Source organism: Anolis carolinensis, chromosome 3 (genome assembly GCF_035594765.1).
Source record: "Anolis carolinensis isolate JA03-04 chromosome 3, rAnoCar3.1.pri, whole genome shotgun sequence".
In the NCBI taxonomy this organism is placed as follows: domain Eukaryota; kingdom Metazoa; phylum Chordata; class Lepidosauria; order Squamata; family Dactyloidae; genus Anolis; species Anolis carolinensis.
In genome coordinates, this window is record NC_085843.1 from 2,036,974 (window position 1) to 2,054,960 (window position 17,987).

General features: G+C 41.0%; 1 protein-coding gene and 3 non-coding genes across 4 annotated transcripts; all 4 read right to left on the bottom strand.

Annotated features, from left to right (window-relative positions):
- Nucleotides 1-2,251: 2,251 nt before the first annotated feature.
- On the bottom strand, nucleotides 2,252-11,921 carry rps11 (ribosomal protein S11). Its single transcript, XM_062974383.1, has 5 exons — nucleotides 11,764-11,921; nucleotides 8,647-8,778; nucleotides 7,022-7,097; nucleotides 5,113-5,242; nucleotides 2,252-2,448 (listed from the first exon to the last, which is right to left on the bottom strand). Exons 1-5 carry the CDS (start codon nucleotides 11,776-11,778, stop codon nucleotides 2,325-2,327), a joined length of 477 nt encoding a protein of 158 aa, XP_062830453.1. The 5' UTR covers nucleotides 11,779-11,921; the 3' UTR covers nucleotides 2,252-2,324.
- LOC134298155 (small nucleolar RNA SNORD35) lies at nucleotides 4,071-4,171 on the bottom strand. Its single transcript, XR_010005104.1, has one exon. It is a non-coding gene; the product is annotated as a small nucleolar RNA SNORD35 (small nucleolar RNA).
- On the bottom strand, nucleotides 6,168-6,258 carry LOC134298153 (small nucleolar RNA SNORD35). The gene has a single exon (XR_010005102.1). It is a non-coding gene; the product is annotated as a small nucleolar RNA SNORD35 (small nucleolar RNA).
- On the bottom strand, nucleotides 7,628-7,723 carry LOC134298154 (small nucleolar RNA SNORD35). Its single transcript, XR_010005103.1, has one exon. It is a non-coding gene; the product is annotated as a small nucleolar RNA SNORD35 (small nucleolar RNA).
- Nucleotides 11,922-17,987: the final 6,066 nt, after the last annotated feature.

Sequence of the window (17,987 nt, forward strand, 5' to 3'; positions counted from 1 at the left end):
AGGAGGCCTGGAAAATATACCCTTTAGAAATAATGTAACAGTCTTGCATCCCCAGGCCCTGCAACATCCCACATAAATGGCTGAGCAAACTGTTGGCCCCGTTATTACAGGCATGGGCCAACTTTGGCCCTCCAGGTGTTTTGGACTCCAACTCCCACCATTCCTACCAGCCTCAGGCCTTCCTTTTCCCCCTCAGCCGCTCCACCGAGGTCTGATGCAAACTGCTAACAAAATGGACTCCTGCGTCTGAACATGCTCAGAACAGGGCCGGGCTGTGGCGCAGCTGGCTAGTAACCAGCTGCTATAAATCACTACTGACCGAGAGGTCATGAGTTCGAAGCCCGGGTCGGGTTAAGCCCCTGACCATTAAATAGTCCGGCTTGCTGTTGACCTATGCAGCCCCAAAAGACAGTTGCATCTGTCAATTAGGGAAATTTAGGTACGCTTTATGCGGGAGGATAATTTAACTAATTTACAACATCATAAAACTGCCAGCAAAACACAAGGAAAGGAATGAGGAAGTACAGCCACTAGTGGACAGTGAAGCAACAGCTCCCCCTGTGGCCGGAATCGTGAAGCTGGAAAAAAATGTTAAATGCCTCTGTGTCTGTCTATATATGTTGTTTCTCTGTTGACATTAAATGTTTGCCATATATGTGTTCATTGTAATCCACCTTGAGTCTCCTTCGGGGTGAGAAGGGCGGATTATAAATATAAATACTGTAAATAAATAAATAAATCACAAACTCCTCCCACACTAAAGAGGTACAGGCATGGGCAAACGTTAGCCCTCCGAGTGTTTTGGACTCCAACTCCCACCATTCCTAACAGCCTCAGGCCCCTTCCTTTTCCCCCTCAGCTGCTTAAAACACCTGGAAGCACCAAGTTGTCCCACATCTACATTATCATACTAATGAGGATTTTGTGGCAACTTCAAGGAGACGTATCATGGAAACACATGGAAGACCTAGTACAGTTCTCGAGACACCATTGTTAAAAGTAAAATCAGATATGGGTTCCAGTTACGGAGTTCCCAAAATAATTAATGAATAATGCACCCAAATGCAAACACCTGGGGAAGGAACAAGTATTACGATTGGATTCACAGTAGAGCAGGTATTTCTGGGTAGCATTTTAAGGCTGCAATTTGGCTACTACTCAATCATCTAGTAGTCTGAATCTGAAGACTTGGAAGGAGTTTGGACAGCATGGCTCTATGTGGTCCCTTCCAATTATAAGATTATATTTACTTATATTCCACTTTCCTTTTTCAAAGGAGACCCAAAAGGAGCCGATTCTAGACCACAAGACCATCCAGTTCAACCCCGACAGCAGTAAGAGCATAAAGGGATATATTCCTGAATAGGTGAGACACACAGGAAGTGTGGAGTTGCCCACCCTTTTTTACGTAAAGTTATTTACATATTGTAGTTACGAATGGCAATGTTTCTTCGTGTTGTGAGCCACTCTGTGCCTAAATCTAGAGATAAAAGCAGATGATGGTGGTAATAATGTTTCAAAAGAATGGACCCAATTTCAAAGCAGTCTATTTCACAATGGCAACACGTTAAAATAATGCAAAAATTTGTAAACCGTGTAATGAGTTATTTTGAGCCAGAAACAAATTAATATCTCACTAGGTCATATATTGCAGGGTCACCATTTTGCAAATGGCTGCACCCAGGGAGCTCTTAGTGCGTTTGGAAAGGCATCTAATGTTTTTGTGACAGAACCATTTAGGAAATGATGTTTATAACCCAGGAACAAAAACTGTGTTACGTAATGTAGTCTATTACGTGAAAGTCTATGTCCCACTCTTTCAAGGGGTAAGAATTTCAATCATGGATGGTTCACAACAGCAGCGGTAACAGTGATTTCTAATTAGGTCCACCTTTTTGAAACAAGCTGTAATAATAATACGAGTACTGAGTGTCATGATCTCCAATCCTTGACATCTCTGGTTGGCTGACAAGGAACAGATGCCAGCCATAAAACAGGCAGGCCATAAAACATCAATTACCCTCTGGTATGTGGGAGCCCCTATATATGTGGGCCAAAAGAAGGTTCTGGCATTCGGTACAATAAAAATCTGTTGGAATCTACCAGCGTGTGTCTTGGTGCTTTTCTTTGGAAGACGGACCCACAGCACAACTGAGAGAAGAGAACCCAACGATTTGTACCGACACTGAGACAGGGCATTCCTTGATGAAAAAGGAACCCTGTCTCTCCAAGACTGCAGGAACCAGCTGGATCTTTATAAAAGCTTTATTTGGGAGTCTGGAGGGAAGCTGCTGCCTGCCTGCCTGCCTGCCTTCCTTCCTTCTTCAGAACTTCTGGAACTGCTTCTTGGTGCCGGCGGCTTTGGTCACCTTCAGCACGTTGAAGCGGACCGTCTTGCTGAGTGGGCGACACTCGCCCACCGTCACAATGTCCCCGATCTGGACATCCCTGGAGAAGAGAAGGGAGACACAAGCACTTTACAGGAGGGCAGGACAAGGAGCCGGGGACAGGAGAAAGCAGGCGGACGGGATGCACAGGCAAACAGGCATTCAGGATATGAATCACAACTGAAGCCCTCTCTCTTCCAACAGGCCTTCCCAGTCAATTACAAACTGTGAATTTTAAATTTACATTTTGTCAGTATTGGGGTTCTAGTGTTTGCTCTCTGATTTTGAACACATGTATTTTTATGGTCCTTTAATTCATATATACCAACTATGTTGTATCCCATGCCTCAGAGTTGTGAGGAGAGGAGGGTAGCACATAAAATTTATGATTAGTAGTAGTATAGTAGAATCACAGGATTGTAGAGTTGGAAGAGACCCCCAAAGGCCATCCAGTCCAACCTCCTTTATTCTGCCATGCAAGAAAAGCACAAAGCACCCTCAACAGATGGCCATCCAGCCTCTTCTTAAGACTCCAAGGCAGCGAGGAAAATCTGGGCAAGGAAAAATTCTGATAGTCAGGAGGGGCAGGAGCTCCTAAGTAGCCAAACTGGAAGTTGGGGTCAGAGCCCCAAAGAAAACAGCCCATCAAACGGGAACTAGTCCATGCCAGGCCCAGAAAAGGGGTCCTGACAGAACGTGCCCGCACACAACCAGTGGCCCAAATCATGCAAAACCCAATGCAGCTTGTCAAATAAGCACCAATTTGGGGATTGAACAGGCATGGGCAAACTTCGGTCCTCCAGGTGTTTTGGAGACCAGCTGTTAGGACTTGTGGGAGATGGAAGTCCAAAACACCTGGAGGGTCCAAGTTTACCCACACTAACAAGAATGGACTTGTGAACAGAGAAATACTGGAAAATGGTTCATAGTCAATGTAAAAAATATTGCAGATTGACTTCCCAATGAAATCAGAAAACTATTTGCTAGGAATGTTAGACTTCCAGCTCTTTAAGGATCCCAACAAAGATAAATCGTTCACTTTTTTTGCTACGGCAGCTAGAATGGTTTTTGCAAAATTGTGGAAACAAGAATTAATTCCAACAAAGACACAATGGTTAGATAAAATTTTGGAGATAAAGAATATGGACAAATTAACTTTTTTACTAAAACGGAGTAATGGTAAAGGCATAAAAATGACCGACTGGTCAATCTTTGAAGATTATATAAACATGAGTAAATAGAATATTTTTGAAATATAACAAGAGTGTTGGGAGGAAAGAAAAACCTGAAACAATACTATTGGGTAATTTTTACTGAACTAAAAGGGGTTATGGATTTATATCCAAACAACCAAGGGCATAAGGAGGAAGAAAAGAAGTCAAAGAGCTCTCTCTCTCTTTTTTCTTCTTCTCTTTTTGGATCAGGAGGAACTATGGGTGCGGGTATTTTTTGTTTTTCTTATTCTTGATCTATACTATCTTTTCATTCACTTTTCCTTAAAAAAAATGTTCTCACACTTTCGCTGTATTTAATAATTGAAATTTAAATAAAAATTAATTTAAAAAAAGAATGACCCCACATCACACCCTCAATGTATATCCAGCACATCACGTAGGTGACTTCAATCAATGCAGCCAATCCCATCCAATCCGCTGTCTTGTGATGAGGGCAGATCTGAGCAAGGGCCATGGCTCAGCAATGGCCAGAATGGCATTTTCAGCAGCCCTCGCTCTCTGTGAAAGGAAGGGCTAAGCAGACCATCGTGAATTGAGGCATCATCACCAAGGCCCCTGCTCAAGACCCTCACATAGAATGCAGCAATTTCCCCCGCAAGTGTGACCAACACTAAGTTATCAGAGGTACAGTAGTAGGCAAATCACTGTATTTTAACGAAGCATGTGCTAGCTTTCAGAAATGTTTATTCAGCAAACACATTTGTATATTTTTAGTTTATCTCTCACTGCATTGTTTGCTTGTTCATTAGTGATCCCCATTTGGTCTGCAATTTACACTGTGTAACCAAATCTGAAAAATATTCTGTTCCTGGTTTGAAAAGGTTATTTCCGTTTCATTGTGCGGCCATTACTTTGAAAGTAGTTGTTCTAATCCACAAACTGTTTTTGTGGCTGCCCCAAACTGGTTAAAACTTTATGGGATAAATTATTGGATAAATAGAGCAAAATGTGCTGTAGGATGTCCCGCAAAAGCCTAGTTTTTACAATCTAATAAACTTTTCCATGTTTTTAATAGAGCCAATTAGGTAATAACATTTACAACCCAGGAACAAAACTCGTGTTACATAGTGTTATTATTAGTATCCTGCTTTTTCTCTCCAAAAAATGACTCAAAGCAGCTTACAGGAACACAGATTCAATTTTTTTAAAAACCCCAAAAACCCATACAATCATTAAGTTAGAATTAAGTATTAATGGTATTAAAAAGTTAAAATCCTCAAAACCAGCAATTGCCGAGAAGGCTTTACCCCAAAGCATGGGCAAACTTCAGTCCTCCTTGTGGAAACTGAAGTCCAAAACACCTGAAGGAGGACCGAAGTTTGCTCATGCCTGCTTTAACCAGTTCAACCTATACTCCCCATGTTATTGTACTATCACAGGAGGTAATGCTTCACATGGCAGGGGGTGTTCCTTGGACACAAAAACCCAAGCCAAGAACACGAAGTCTCCACCTCCCACAATCCCCCTGCAAACACCTGGCTGCTGCTCACCTGAAACAAGGGGACAGGTGCACCGACATATTCTTGTGGCGCTTCTCAAAGCGGTTGTACTTGCGGATGTAGTGCAAGTAGTCCCTGCGGATGACGATGGTGCGCTGCATCTTCATCTTGGTGACCACTCCTGAAGGGAAAGGACGCATGGGAACGTCAGCCGGGTGCAATGTCCCCCTCTTCAGCTCTCAACCTTTCACAACAGATGTCCATCTGGCCTCTGTTTGAAAAACCTCTAGGAAAAACAGACCCCACTGCACTCCAAGGCAGTCTATATTCCATCACTGAACAGCTGTCACCAGCAGGAAATCCTTCCTAACGTTAGGTGGAATCTTTTTTCCTGTAATTAGAACCCATTGCTCCATTGTGTCCCAGTCTCTGGAGCAGCAGCAATCAAGTGTTGCTCCTTTCCTCCTTAATGGGACATCCTTTCAAATATTTAAACATGCCTCCTGTGTTCCCTCTCAACCTCCTCTGCTCCAAGCTAAACACACGCAGCTAAGACATTCCTCAGCAGGATTCAGTTTCCAAACCTCTACCTTTCTGGTCACCTTTCTCTGGACAGAGTCCATATTGTCCACCTCCTTCTTGAACTGTGGTACGCAGAACTGGAAACAGGGTTATTATTCCAGATAAAGTCTCACTAAAGCAGAACTGAGTGGGACTATGATTTCCCTCCATCGTAACAAGAGACTCCTTTATTTACGCAACTTAGGATTGCATTTGCTTTCTGAGCTACTGTTGGCTCACACGGATTGTTTTGAGGCCAGGTGTCACCCATCCCACATCTGTGCAATTCACTGTTTCTGCCCAAGTATAACATTTGTAAGCTAATAATTTTTAATCTGATTTATAGTGTATTGTACAATTTTTATATGTGTGTTTATTGTAAGCCGCCGAGTCCCCTGCCGGGTGAGAAGGGCGGGATATAAATGTTGTAATAAATAAATAAATTTATTTCTGTGTCGAAATTCAGTTTCTTGATTTTAGCCAATCAGCAATACAATCTGTGACGGTCCTTCAGGATTCTATGACAAGTTGTCCCCAAGTTCCTCCCAAAGGCATCAGCTAAGCCACAAGGCAGTTTCACCAGAACCCCTTCACCACGGGGTTCAGCAGACCATCGTGAGAAAGACATCATTTGCACTTTGGGAACCTGAAGGGGCGGATGTAAAAAGGGGGGGCAGCAGGGCCTATTGGGACAGACTTGGCAAAGCAAAGCTGGACTTCAGGATTTGAGGGCATTTACCCAATGGCAAAGCTCACATGCCATTTGCAAAGTGGCTGTTAAAAAATCATGACCCAAATAAAACTTTGGAACTCCTCTGCTGATCATTTAGCAGCTTCATAGGTTCAAATTCTATTTGTTTCTAGCTGACTGTGGCATCATAGTGCACTGTGCTTTTGAGTGGTCCTATATGGCCAGCCCAGCAGTGACCTGCCTCAAAGAGAGCAGTGGAAAGTGCTGTTCTAGAGCATGGATTCTAAAGGATGATGTTCTGACAGGTTTTCTGAATTGAAAAATAACTGTTGGGTTAATAAATTGAAGGTCCTAGCACCATATTTTTATTTATTTATTTATTAGACTTGTAAACCGCTACTCCCAGCTTGGCTCGGAGCGGTTTACAGAAATAGATTAAAACAATACACTTAGCTTTAAAATAACAATAAAAACAACAAAAACAGACATAGCCCCGAGTTTTTGTTGTTATTATTATTGTTTATTGATACCTCACTTTTCTCTCCCAACAAGGTGACTTTTTAGATAAGCACAGACATTTAGGGAGGTGGTCCCTGAATATACAGAAAAATGTGTGCTTGCTGGTAAACATTCCTACGCATTGCTTAAGGAAAATACCACCGAGTGAAAGAGAAAGTATTCCCATTTTGCCCCCCAGGAGCTTCTTACCTGAGAGGATACGGCCTCGGATCGAGACGTTACCCGTGAAAGGGCATTTCTTATCAATGTAGGTGCCTTCGATGGCCTAGGAGCAAAGAAACCATTATGTCCTCACAAAGAAGAAACACCAGTGGAAGAAAATAAAAGACTGTCAGTTCCAATCCACAGTGTAGCCTTTGCCCATTGGAGCCACCAAGTTGCAGCCTTCAGAAGCAGGAATCCAAAGGAAAAGGGAGGGAAATACAGTTGAACCCAGGGTGCATTTATGCAGATGAAGTCCCTCAAAAGAAATAAATAAAACGGTGAGGTATAATTAATATTATTACTATTATTTATAACCTGCTTTCACCTCCCCGAGAGGACTCGGGGCGGTTCACATGGGGACCAAGCCCAATCAACAGATAAAACAATGACAAGATATATAATTAAAACAGTAACAGTAAAATAACATTCATAACAAACATCAGCAAATATCATGACCACCCCCCCATGCAATGCCACCTTTTGAGGCAAAAAATACCACAAATTTGTATGTGGCCGTTTCTAACCTGGAGCAGCCCAGTCCCCAAAACTACAGACTGAGGCCAAGATCCCACCCAGAGACCCCTCTGGCATGAGCTGACTTCAGTTATGGCCTCTTGGCCGCTCTCGTCAAAGCCCCTTTCACCAGTGAGGCTTGGAAGACCATCGTGAGAATGAACATCATGTGTCAGCGCCAGAGGAGGAGAAGGGTTTCCTTTGTGATCAGGTGACCCCACCAGAGAAAAATATGCATCCGTTACTGTCATTGATATTAAGGGATTCTGTGCCACATTCAAGCCATTGGAGACAAAAAGGCAGCACCAGCCCCAGAAAAATACAGAACAGGAGCCACTGAGGCTCAGCTTCTAAGCCAACTTTAAGAACAATATATAGGAAATGCTGTTGTTGCAGAGAAGCAGAAATTAGGCTTTGCCCTCCTCCATAGGACCTCCTTCCAGATATTAAGACAAGGCTCTCGTGTCCCCTTCTCTCCTCTAACCTAAACATCCCCAGCTCCCTAAGCCACTCCTCAAAGGGATTCTTGGCTTCCAGACCTTTGGCCTTTCTGGGGACCCTTCTCTGGACACCTTCCATCTTGTTCACCTCCTTGACTTGCTTTGCTCAGAACTGGACGCAGGGCTATTATTCCAGGTGAAGTCTGACCCAAGCAGGAGAGGACTATTGCTATCCTCCTATGGATGCAGCCTAAAACTGCATTGGCCATTTAAGCTGCCGTATCACAGTCCGGGCTCATGAGACTCCTAGATATCTTTCAATGCATAGTTTTCACACCAAGGGAACTCCATCCTATGTCTCTGCATTTCTTTTTTATTGCTAAGGTGTTGTGGGATACATCTATCCCTGTTGAAATCCATTTTGTTAGTTTTGGCCAATCTGCTCTCTCTAATCTGTTGAGATCCTTTTTGGATCCTGATCCTGTCCTATGGGCAATTTGCTCTCCCTCCCTATTTGATCCCATCTGCAAGCTTATTCTCTAAAGGTAAAGGTTCAAAAGTGGCAAAATGTGCAATGCAGGTGTTCTCTTTTTGTTCCCACATGCACCGATAACCCTGTCATGCTACCCCACATTCAATGTGGAAGATGGCAGCTACCTCCTTGGGGGTCTTGAAGCCCAGGCCGATGTTCTTGTAATAGCGAGGGAGCTTCTCTTTGCCAGTGTCTCCCAGAAGCACCCGCTTCTTGTTCTGGAAGATGGTGGGCTGCTTCTGGTAAGCCCTCTCTGTCTGTCATTGGGAGAGAACACAAACAAAAAGGAACGGAGAGAAAGAAATCAGAACCGGAAGGAAGGATCACAAGCCTAGACCAAGACCTGGGAGAGGAAGTCATATCACACCTTCCTGACGTTTGCAATATGCGGTGTGGTTTATGGATATATGGCCATAAGGCAGAGGCTGGATGGCCATCTGTCGGGGGTGCTTTGAATGCGATTTCCTGCTTCTTAGCAGGGGTTGGACTAGATGGCCCATGTGGTCTCTTCCAACTCTACTATTCTATGATTCTATAAATTTTTCACTCCTTGTAATTTTCTGACACACCACTACTATTGAAATTTTAAACGTTACACCCATAGCCTTTATATTGGCATACAACAAAATCACAGTAACAGGCATATATAACATGAAATCACAGTAAAAAAGAAAACCTACTTCAGAGTTATCAATCTCAAGAATAATTTTTGCAAGTTTCACAAAAGAATGCATCAGTGTTTTTCAGAAGATATGGAATTTTCTAACATCCTTGCTATTGAGGATAGTGAAAAATGGAATTCCAGTATTTCATCCATATATTATCATGTTTGGGGCAAACAAATAAAGAATGGTGAAGTGTTTCACCAAAGAGCAAGTCACAAGAACAAGCCCTTTGGGAGCGTTCCATGTTTTTTAAAGTTATGAATTTTAGAATTTCAATGTATTAGTATTGTTTTTATCTTTGTTCTGTGTTGTGAATATACATATAGTAGAGTCTCACTTATCCAAGCCTCGCTTATCCAAGTTTCTGGATTATCCAAGCCATTTTTGTAGTCAATGTTTTCAATACATCGTGATATTTTGGTGCTAAATTCATAAATACAGTAATTACAACATAACATTACTGAGTATTGACCTACTTTTTTCTGTCAAATTTGTTGTATAACATGTTGTTTGGTTCTTAATTTGTAAAATCATAACCTAATTGGATGTTTCATAGGTTTTTCCTTAATCTCTCCTTATTATCCAACATATTCGCTTATCCAACATTCTGCCGGCCCGTTCATGTTGGATAAACGAGACTCTACTGTATGCCTAATAATAAAAATGAGAACTACATTGCGGTTAATTCCTACATAATAAATCAGGCCTGGGCCAACTTTGGCCCTCCAAGTGTTTTGGACTTCAACTCCCACAATTCCTAACAGCCTACCGGCTGTTAGGAATTGTGAGAGTTGAAGTCCAAAACACCTGGAGGGCCAAAGTTGGCCCATACTTGTAATAAAATCCATGTTTTAAAAAGCAGGCTATAAATACATAGAATAATAATAGCAATAACAGTTTTTCGTTGGGAGTTAATTTCTGGTATTAATTTATAATGTAATTCTACACTGAGTTTCCTTTGAGGGAGGAAACAGTAGGACATAAATAAATGCGGGCACACAGTAGAGTCTCGCTTATCCAACGTAAACAGGCCGGCAGAACGTTGGCTAAGCGAAAATGCTGAATAAAGAGGAATTAAGGAAACGCCTATGAAACATCAAATTATGTTATAATTTTACAAATTAAGCACCCAAACATCATGTTTTACAACAAATTGACAGGAAAAGCAGTTCAATACAAGGTAGCGTTATGTACTAATTACGGTATTTACAAATCTAGCACCAAAACATTGCAATGTATTGAAAACATTGAGTACAAAAACATTAAATCCTAAAAGGCAGGCTGCGTTGGATAATACAGAACGTTGGATGAGCGAGATGGTTGGATAAGCGAGACTCTACTGTGTGTGTGTGTGTATATATATATATATATATATATAGAGTCTCACTTATCCAAGCCTCTGGATAATCCAAGCCATTTTTGTAGTCGATGTTTTCAATATATCATATTTTGGTGCTAAATTCGTAAATACAGTAATTACAACATAATATTACTGCGTATTGAACTGCTTTTTCTGTCAAAATTGTTGTAGGAAAAAGTAGGACACAATATTTATTTATTTGCTACATTTGTATGCCGCCCTTCTCACCCCGAAGGGGACTCAGAGCGGCTTACAAATTAAATTTACATACAATATTATATTAGCATAGTACAATACTGGTAATAAATTACCATATTGTACTGTACTATTAGTAATATTACATGTAAAACGTAATATATAATTAATATTATATTGTATTATTATTATATCGTATTACAATATAATATTATGAATATTATATGCATATAAAATATGTTATAATTATTATATATTATTGTAAATTACATTGTATGTATATATATATATATATAAACACACACATATATATTTTTCTATCTATCTATATATATAAAAGAGTGATGGCATCACGGCAACCCACAAAACAACAAAACTACAAGCCCCCCAACCTCGAAATTTGACAACACAACCCATCATCCACGCCTCTAGGTTGATACAACAAAAAGCAAAGAAAAATAAAGTCCTAATTAGAGGGAGAGGAATAATTGTTTTTATCCAATTGCTGCCAGTTAGGAGGCTAAGCTCTGCCCACTTGGTCTCCTAGCAACCCACTCAGCACAGTGTTAATAAAAGAATAAAAAATAAAATAAATACAAATAATACAATAAAAAACACTAAAAAATTTAATACAATAAATACTATAACAAAATAACTAAAAACAATACAACAAAATAAAATATAATAAATAAAAAAGATAAATTACAATAAAATTAATTAAAAAAATACAAATAACGTCTAATAAAAATTCCACAACAACTTTTAACCAATACCACCACCACTTTGCCACAGCAACGTGTGGCCGGGCACAGCTAGTACATATATATAAAACTAGCATAGCATATTATTGCGGGGACGAGCCTCCAGCTGCAACAAAAAATAACGACTCCAAAGGAATAAAAGAACGCGGCCCAACAATCCCAGAACAACAACAGGTTAAAGAAGAAAAGATGGATCTGGGCGGCAATGGAGCCAGGCCGGCTTGGTTCCCTGAAAAGACTAGGCCGCGCCGGAGCGCCTACCTGCGTGTCCGCCATCTTGGGCCGCGTGAGGCGAAAAGGGCCACCGCAAGGCACGCCGGGAAATCTTCTCCACGCAAGACGGAAGTGACGGCACGGCGGCAGCGCTGTAGGCCACGCCCCCTCCTCGCTCTTCTCTATGTGAGGCGGGAGCGAAGTGAGGCGGAAGTAGGTGTGATTGACAAGGCGACCAAGGGGGAGGAGCCTCCTGTTCTTCGTCTTTGCGCTTCCGCTTCCGTTGTATTCGCTGGGAGTTGGTCGAGGCCTGGTCTGAGGCCTTCTCGGCCCAAGAGAGCGAAGAAGGGAAAGGACGGGAGAAGGAAAGGAAAGAGGGAGGAAAGGAGAGAAGAGAGAGAGGAAGGAAGGAAGGAAGGAAAGGGAGGTATTGAGGAAAAAAAATATTTATTGATTTCCATCATTTCTATGCCTCCCTTCTCACCTGAAGAGACTCAGGGCGGCTCACAGCCTGGCAAGATTCAATGCCGATATACAATACAAGAAAATACAGTAGAGTATCACTTATCCAACATAAACGGGCTGGTAGAACGTTGGATAAGCCAATATGTTGGATAATAAGGAGGGATTAAGGAAAAGCCTATTACACATCAAATTAGGTTATGGTTTTACAAATTAAGCACCAAAACTTCATGTTATACAACAAATTTGACAGAAAAAGTTCAATACGCAATAATGCTATGCAGTCATTACTGTATTTACAAATTTAGCACCAAAATATTAAAAACATTGACTACAAAAATGCGTTGGATAATCCAGAACGTTGGATAAGCGAGTGTTGGATAAATGAGACTCTACTGCATGGGTCCTCAAACTTTTGAAGCCGAGGGCCGGTCCACAATCCTTCAGACTGTTGAGGGGCCGGATTATCATTTGAAAAAAATACAAACAAATTCCGATGCACACTGCACATGTCTTATTTGTAGTGCAAAAACAACAACGACAACAAGAACAATGAAAGATCAATACCATATTTAAAAATAAAAACAATTTTAACCAACATACATTGATCAGGATTTCAATGGGAAGTTTGGTCCTGCTTCTGGCCAATGAGATAGTCAAGTTAATTAGGGTTGTTGTTGTTGTTGTTGTGTGCCTTCAAGTCCTTTCAGACTTTGGGTGAGCCTAAGTCTAAAATGTATTTATTATTTATTTACTGCATTTATTTACTACATTTGTATCACACCCTTCTCACCCCAAAGGGGATTCAGAGTGGCTTACAAATTATATGTACATACAATATATTATATTATTAGCATAGCACAATACTAGCATTATATATTACTCTATTGAACTATACCACTATACTGTAATATTATTAGTAATATTATATGTAATATAGAATATATAATTAATATTATTATATGGTATTATTATTAGTGTTATACTATATTACATTATAATATTATTATCAATATTATATGTATATACAATATATTATATTATAAAATTGAGGGCGGGGGCCAGGTAAATGACCTCGGAGGGCCGCATCCGGCCCCCGGGCCTTAGTTTGGGGACCCCTGCTCTACTGTATTCTTATTTATTATGTTTATTTATACCCCGCTTTTTTCTCTCCACAAAGGAAACTCAAAGCGGTTCACGTTAAAAGCATTTCCATACAATTCCGAGTTTGCTTCTGACACAATAAATAAATACAATTTAAAATCTACAAATATAGTAGTTCAATACACAGTAATGCTATGTAGTAATTACTGTATTTACGAACTTAGCACCAAAATATCACGATATATCGAAAACATTGACTACAAAAATGCGTTGGATAATCCAGAACGTTGGATAAGCGAGTGTTGGATAAGTGAGACTCTACTGTATTTGGGGAAAAAGAGGGAAGGAGGCTGGGAGAAAGAAAGGGAAGGATGAAGGAAGGAGGGAGAAAAGGAAGATAGGCAGGTGGACAGGAAAGGAGAAAGGAAGAAAGGGAGGTAGGACATGGAGGGAGAGAGAAGGAAAGGGAGGAGATGAGAAAGACAAAGAAAGAAAAGGAGGTATTTAGGAAAAAGGAGGGAAGGAGGCTGGGAGAAAAGGAAGAAAGGCAAGGAAAAGGGGAGAAAGGAAAAGAAAGAAAGGTGGGTACAGTAGAGTCTCACTTATCCAACATAAACGGGCTGGCAGAATGTTGGATAAGCGAATATGTTGGATAATAAGGAAGGATTAAGGAAAAGCCTATTAAACATCAAATTAGGTTATGATTTTACAAATTAAGCACCAAAACATCATGTTATACAACAAATTTGACAGAAAAAGTAGTTCAATACTCAGTAATATTATGTTGTAATTACTGTATTTACGAATTTAGCACCAAAATATCATGATGTATTGAATACATTGACTACAAAAATGCGTTGGATAATCCAGAACGTTGGATAAGTGAGTGTTGGATAAGTGAGACTCTACTGTATTTAGGAAAAAGGGAAGGAAGGAGGGAGGAAAAGGGGAAAAAATACAGTATTTATATTCCGCCCTTCTTTCTCACCCCGAAGGGGACTCAGGGCTGATCACAATACACATATAAGGCAAAGATTCAATGCCTTTAACATAGAACAAAGACAAGACAAACGCGGGGCTCCGAGCTGGCCTCGAACTCATGACCTCTTGGCCAGAGTGATTTCTTGCAGCTGGCTGCAGCTCGTTGCTCAACAGCCTGCGCCACAGTCCGGGAAGAAGAAAATAAAGGGGGGAGATTAGAGAAACAAAGAAAAGGAGGTATTTAGGAAAAGAGGAAGGGGGCAGGGAGAAAAAGAAGAGAGGCAGGGATGGAGAAAAAAGGAAAGGGGGGAAATTAGAAAGACAAAGAAAGGAAGGGAGGTATATAGTAAAAAGAGGGAAGGAGGCAGGGAGAAAAGGAAGAAAGGCAAGGAAAAGGAGGAAGAAAAAGGTAATGGGAGGCAGGAAGAAAAAGGGAGGCTAAACATGCCAAGTTCTTTAAGCCGCTCCTCATAGGGCTTGTTCTCCAGACCCTTGATCCTTTGAGTCGCCCTCCTCTGGACGCTTTCCAGCTTGTCAACATCTCCCTTCAACTGCGGTGCCCAGAATTGGACACAGTGTGATTCCAGGTGTGGTCTGACCAAGGCAGAATAGAGGGGAGCAGGACTTCCCTGGATCTAGACTCTACTCCTATTGATGCAGGCCAACATCCCATTGCCTTTTTTCACCGCCACATCACATTGTTGGCTCATGTTTAACTTGTCATCCACGAGGACTCCAAGGTCTTTTTCACACATTTATTTATTTACAGCATTTATATTCCGCCCTTCTCACCCCGAAGGGGACTCAGGGCGGATCACATTACACATATAGGCCTTCAATGCCTTTTAACATAGAACAAAGACAAGACAAACACGGGCTCCAAGCTGGCCTCGAACTCATGGCCTCCTGGTCAGAGTGCTTCATTGCAGCTGGCTTGCTCTCCAGCCTGCGCCACACATCCTGCTGTCGAGCCAGGTATCATCCCCATTCTGTATCTTTACATTCCATTTTTTCTGCCTAAGTGGAGTATCTTGTCAGGGTATTGTGAATTGTGTGAAATGTTAAAATCAATCTAGGCTGTTAGGAATGTTTTCTGTATGAGTTTCAGCAAGGCATTTCAGCAGCGGAGGAGTTAAAAAGAGCCTGCTTTGATTAATGTAACACAGGACCAATGGGGTCAAGTCTGATTGACCGGGACTTCCTTCATGATCTGTGGAATGCAGGGGAGTGTTCTGTGTTTGGCGTGAACGTTCTCAGAAGATGGACGGGGAATGTTTTTGCTCCGTAGCCGAGGAGACACTGCCATGTGTCTAGGACTTATTGCTAATGAGTGCTACTGTATATAGCAATGTAAATAAAGATTAATTACCGTTGGATTCAACTGAATATTCGACTGCTGGTGTTTTGTTGACCAGTGATGATTTTCCGTATGAGAAGGCAGCCTGGAGAAGGAGGGATCGGTGAGACCAGGATGATTTTGGAATCCACCCTGCATGGCAAGCAGAGTCTCACCCATCGTTCCCACGACATATCTTGCATTTGTCCCTGTTGAACTTCATTTTGTTAGTTTCGGCCCATCTCTCTAGTCTGTTAAGATCGTGTTGAATTCTGCTCCTGTGGTGAGAAAGGACCCAGTCTTTGCAGCATTCCCAAGTTGTGCAGGTCTGGTCTGCAGACTTCCTGCCTCATGAAACTACAACTTCCAGGTTCCCATAGTCCTGAGCCCTGGCTGCTCAAGAGGACCAAAGGTGAACTGGGCCCTTTGATGCGGCTGAACCCTCCCTCCCTTCTCTCCTTCCTGTGCTGGGTGATGCCTTACCTTTGCCCCCTGTTGCCCTAGACTCCCCATCCTCCTGCCAGGTCTTATTATGGGAAGAGAAGAGGTGAAGAACTTCTTTGTGAGCTTCTGTGAAATGGCATGTTCAAATCTCCTCTGGAGGTTTCTAAGCAGGAGAGAGCCACATCTGAATGGCCATCTGTCAGGAGAGCTTAGATCAGGGGTCCCCAAACTAAGGCCCGGGGCCCGGATGCGGCCCTCCGAGGTCATTTACCTGGCCCCCGCCCTCAGTTTTATAATATAATATATTGTATATACATATAATATTGATAATAATATTATAATGTAGTACAATATAACACTAATAATAATACCATATAATAATATTAATTATATATTCTATATTACATATATTACTAATAATATTACAGTATAGTGGTATAGTTCAATATAGTAATACTGTATATAATGCTAATATTGTGCTATGCTAATAATATATATTGTATGTATATATAATTTGTAAGCCACTCTGAGTCTCCTTTGGGGTGAGAAGGGTGTGATACAAATGTAGTAAATAAATGCAGTAAATCAATAAATAATAAATAAATAAATTTTAGACTTAGGCTCGCCCAAAGTCTGAAATGACTTGAAGGCACACAACAACAACAACCCTAATTAACTTGACTATCTCATTGGCCAGAAGCAGGACTACACTTCCCATTGAAATCCTGATAAATGTATGTTGGTTAAAAAAATTATTTTTAAATATTGTATTGTTCTTTCATTGTTCTTGTTGTTTTTGCACTACAAATAAGACATGTGCAGTGTGCATCGGAATTTTTTTTCTTCAAATGATAATCCGGCCCCTCAACAGTCTGAAGGATTGTTGGCTTGGCTTAAAAAGTTTGAGGACCCCTGGCTTAGATTGTGCCTTCCTGCCTGGCAGATTGGGGTTGAACTAGATGGGTGTCCCTTCCAACACTTATGATTCTTCATCCTGGAGAGAAGTGACGAGTGCGGTGCCTTAAAGTGGGGTCTGTCCTGGGCCTTTCAGGGCTATTCAGGATCTCGATCCATGATGGCACAGAAGGCATACAAGGACTTTCCAAATTTGCAGATGGGAACAAAATGAGAGGGAGGGCTGAAATCCATAAAAATGTTTTTATGGATTTAAACTGATTTTTTTTTAAAAAAAACAGTCATATTTAATCCTGTTTTAATGTTTGTATATTTATAGATTTTAAATTGTATTTATTTATTGCATCAGAAGCAAACTCGGAATTGTATGGAAATGCTTTTAACGTGAACCGCTTAGAGTTTCCTTTGTGGAGAGAAAAACGTGGGGTATAAATAAACATAAATAAGAATACAGTAGAGTTTCACTTATCCAACATTCGCTTATCCAATGTTCTGGATTATCCAACGCATTTTTGTAGTCAATGTTTTTAATACATCTTGATATTTTGGTGCTAAATTCGTAAATACAGTAATGACTACATAGCATTACTGCGTATTGAACTACTTTTTCTGTCAAATTTGTTGTATAACATGATGTTTGGGTGCTTAATTTGTAGTGAGATTCTACTGTAATAACAAAATCCCAGAGGATAGGAGCAGGGTCCAAAATAAGTTAGTTGAATGGCCAAAACTTATCAAAATGAACTTGGAACAGGGAGAAATGTACGGTGTGACACCGAGACAATAAAAATGAAATACATAAATATAGGATGGATGGCACCTGCCTTGAAAACAATCCATGAGAAAGACATCTAGGAGTCTTAGTGGACCACAAGCTGGACGTGAACCAGGACTGTGATGTAGCAGCTAAAAAGGCCAGTACAATTCTAGGCTGCATCTATAGGAATATAGATGGAGGGAAGTCTTAGTCCTACTCTCTTCTGCCTTGATCATCTGGGATGCTGTGTCCAGTTCTGGACAAAGCATTCAA

Bases quoted from the DNA above. Each gene is read 5' to 3' on its own strand.
- rps11 (XM_062974383.1), bottom strand. The intron at 7,098-8,646 runs GTAGCTGCCATC...CTTTGCTCCTAG, and splicing joins GCTTCAAGACCCCCAAGGAG to GCCATCGAAGGCACCTACAT. The intron at 2,449-5,112 runs GTGAGCAGCAGC...TCTCTTCTCCAG, and splicing joins CACCTGTCCCCTTGTTTCAG to GGATGTCCAGATCGGGGACA.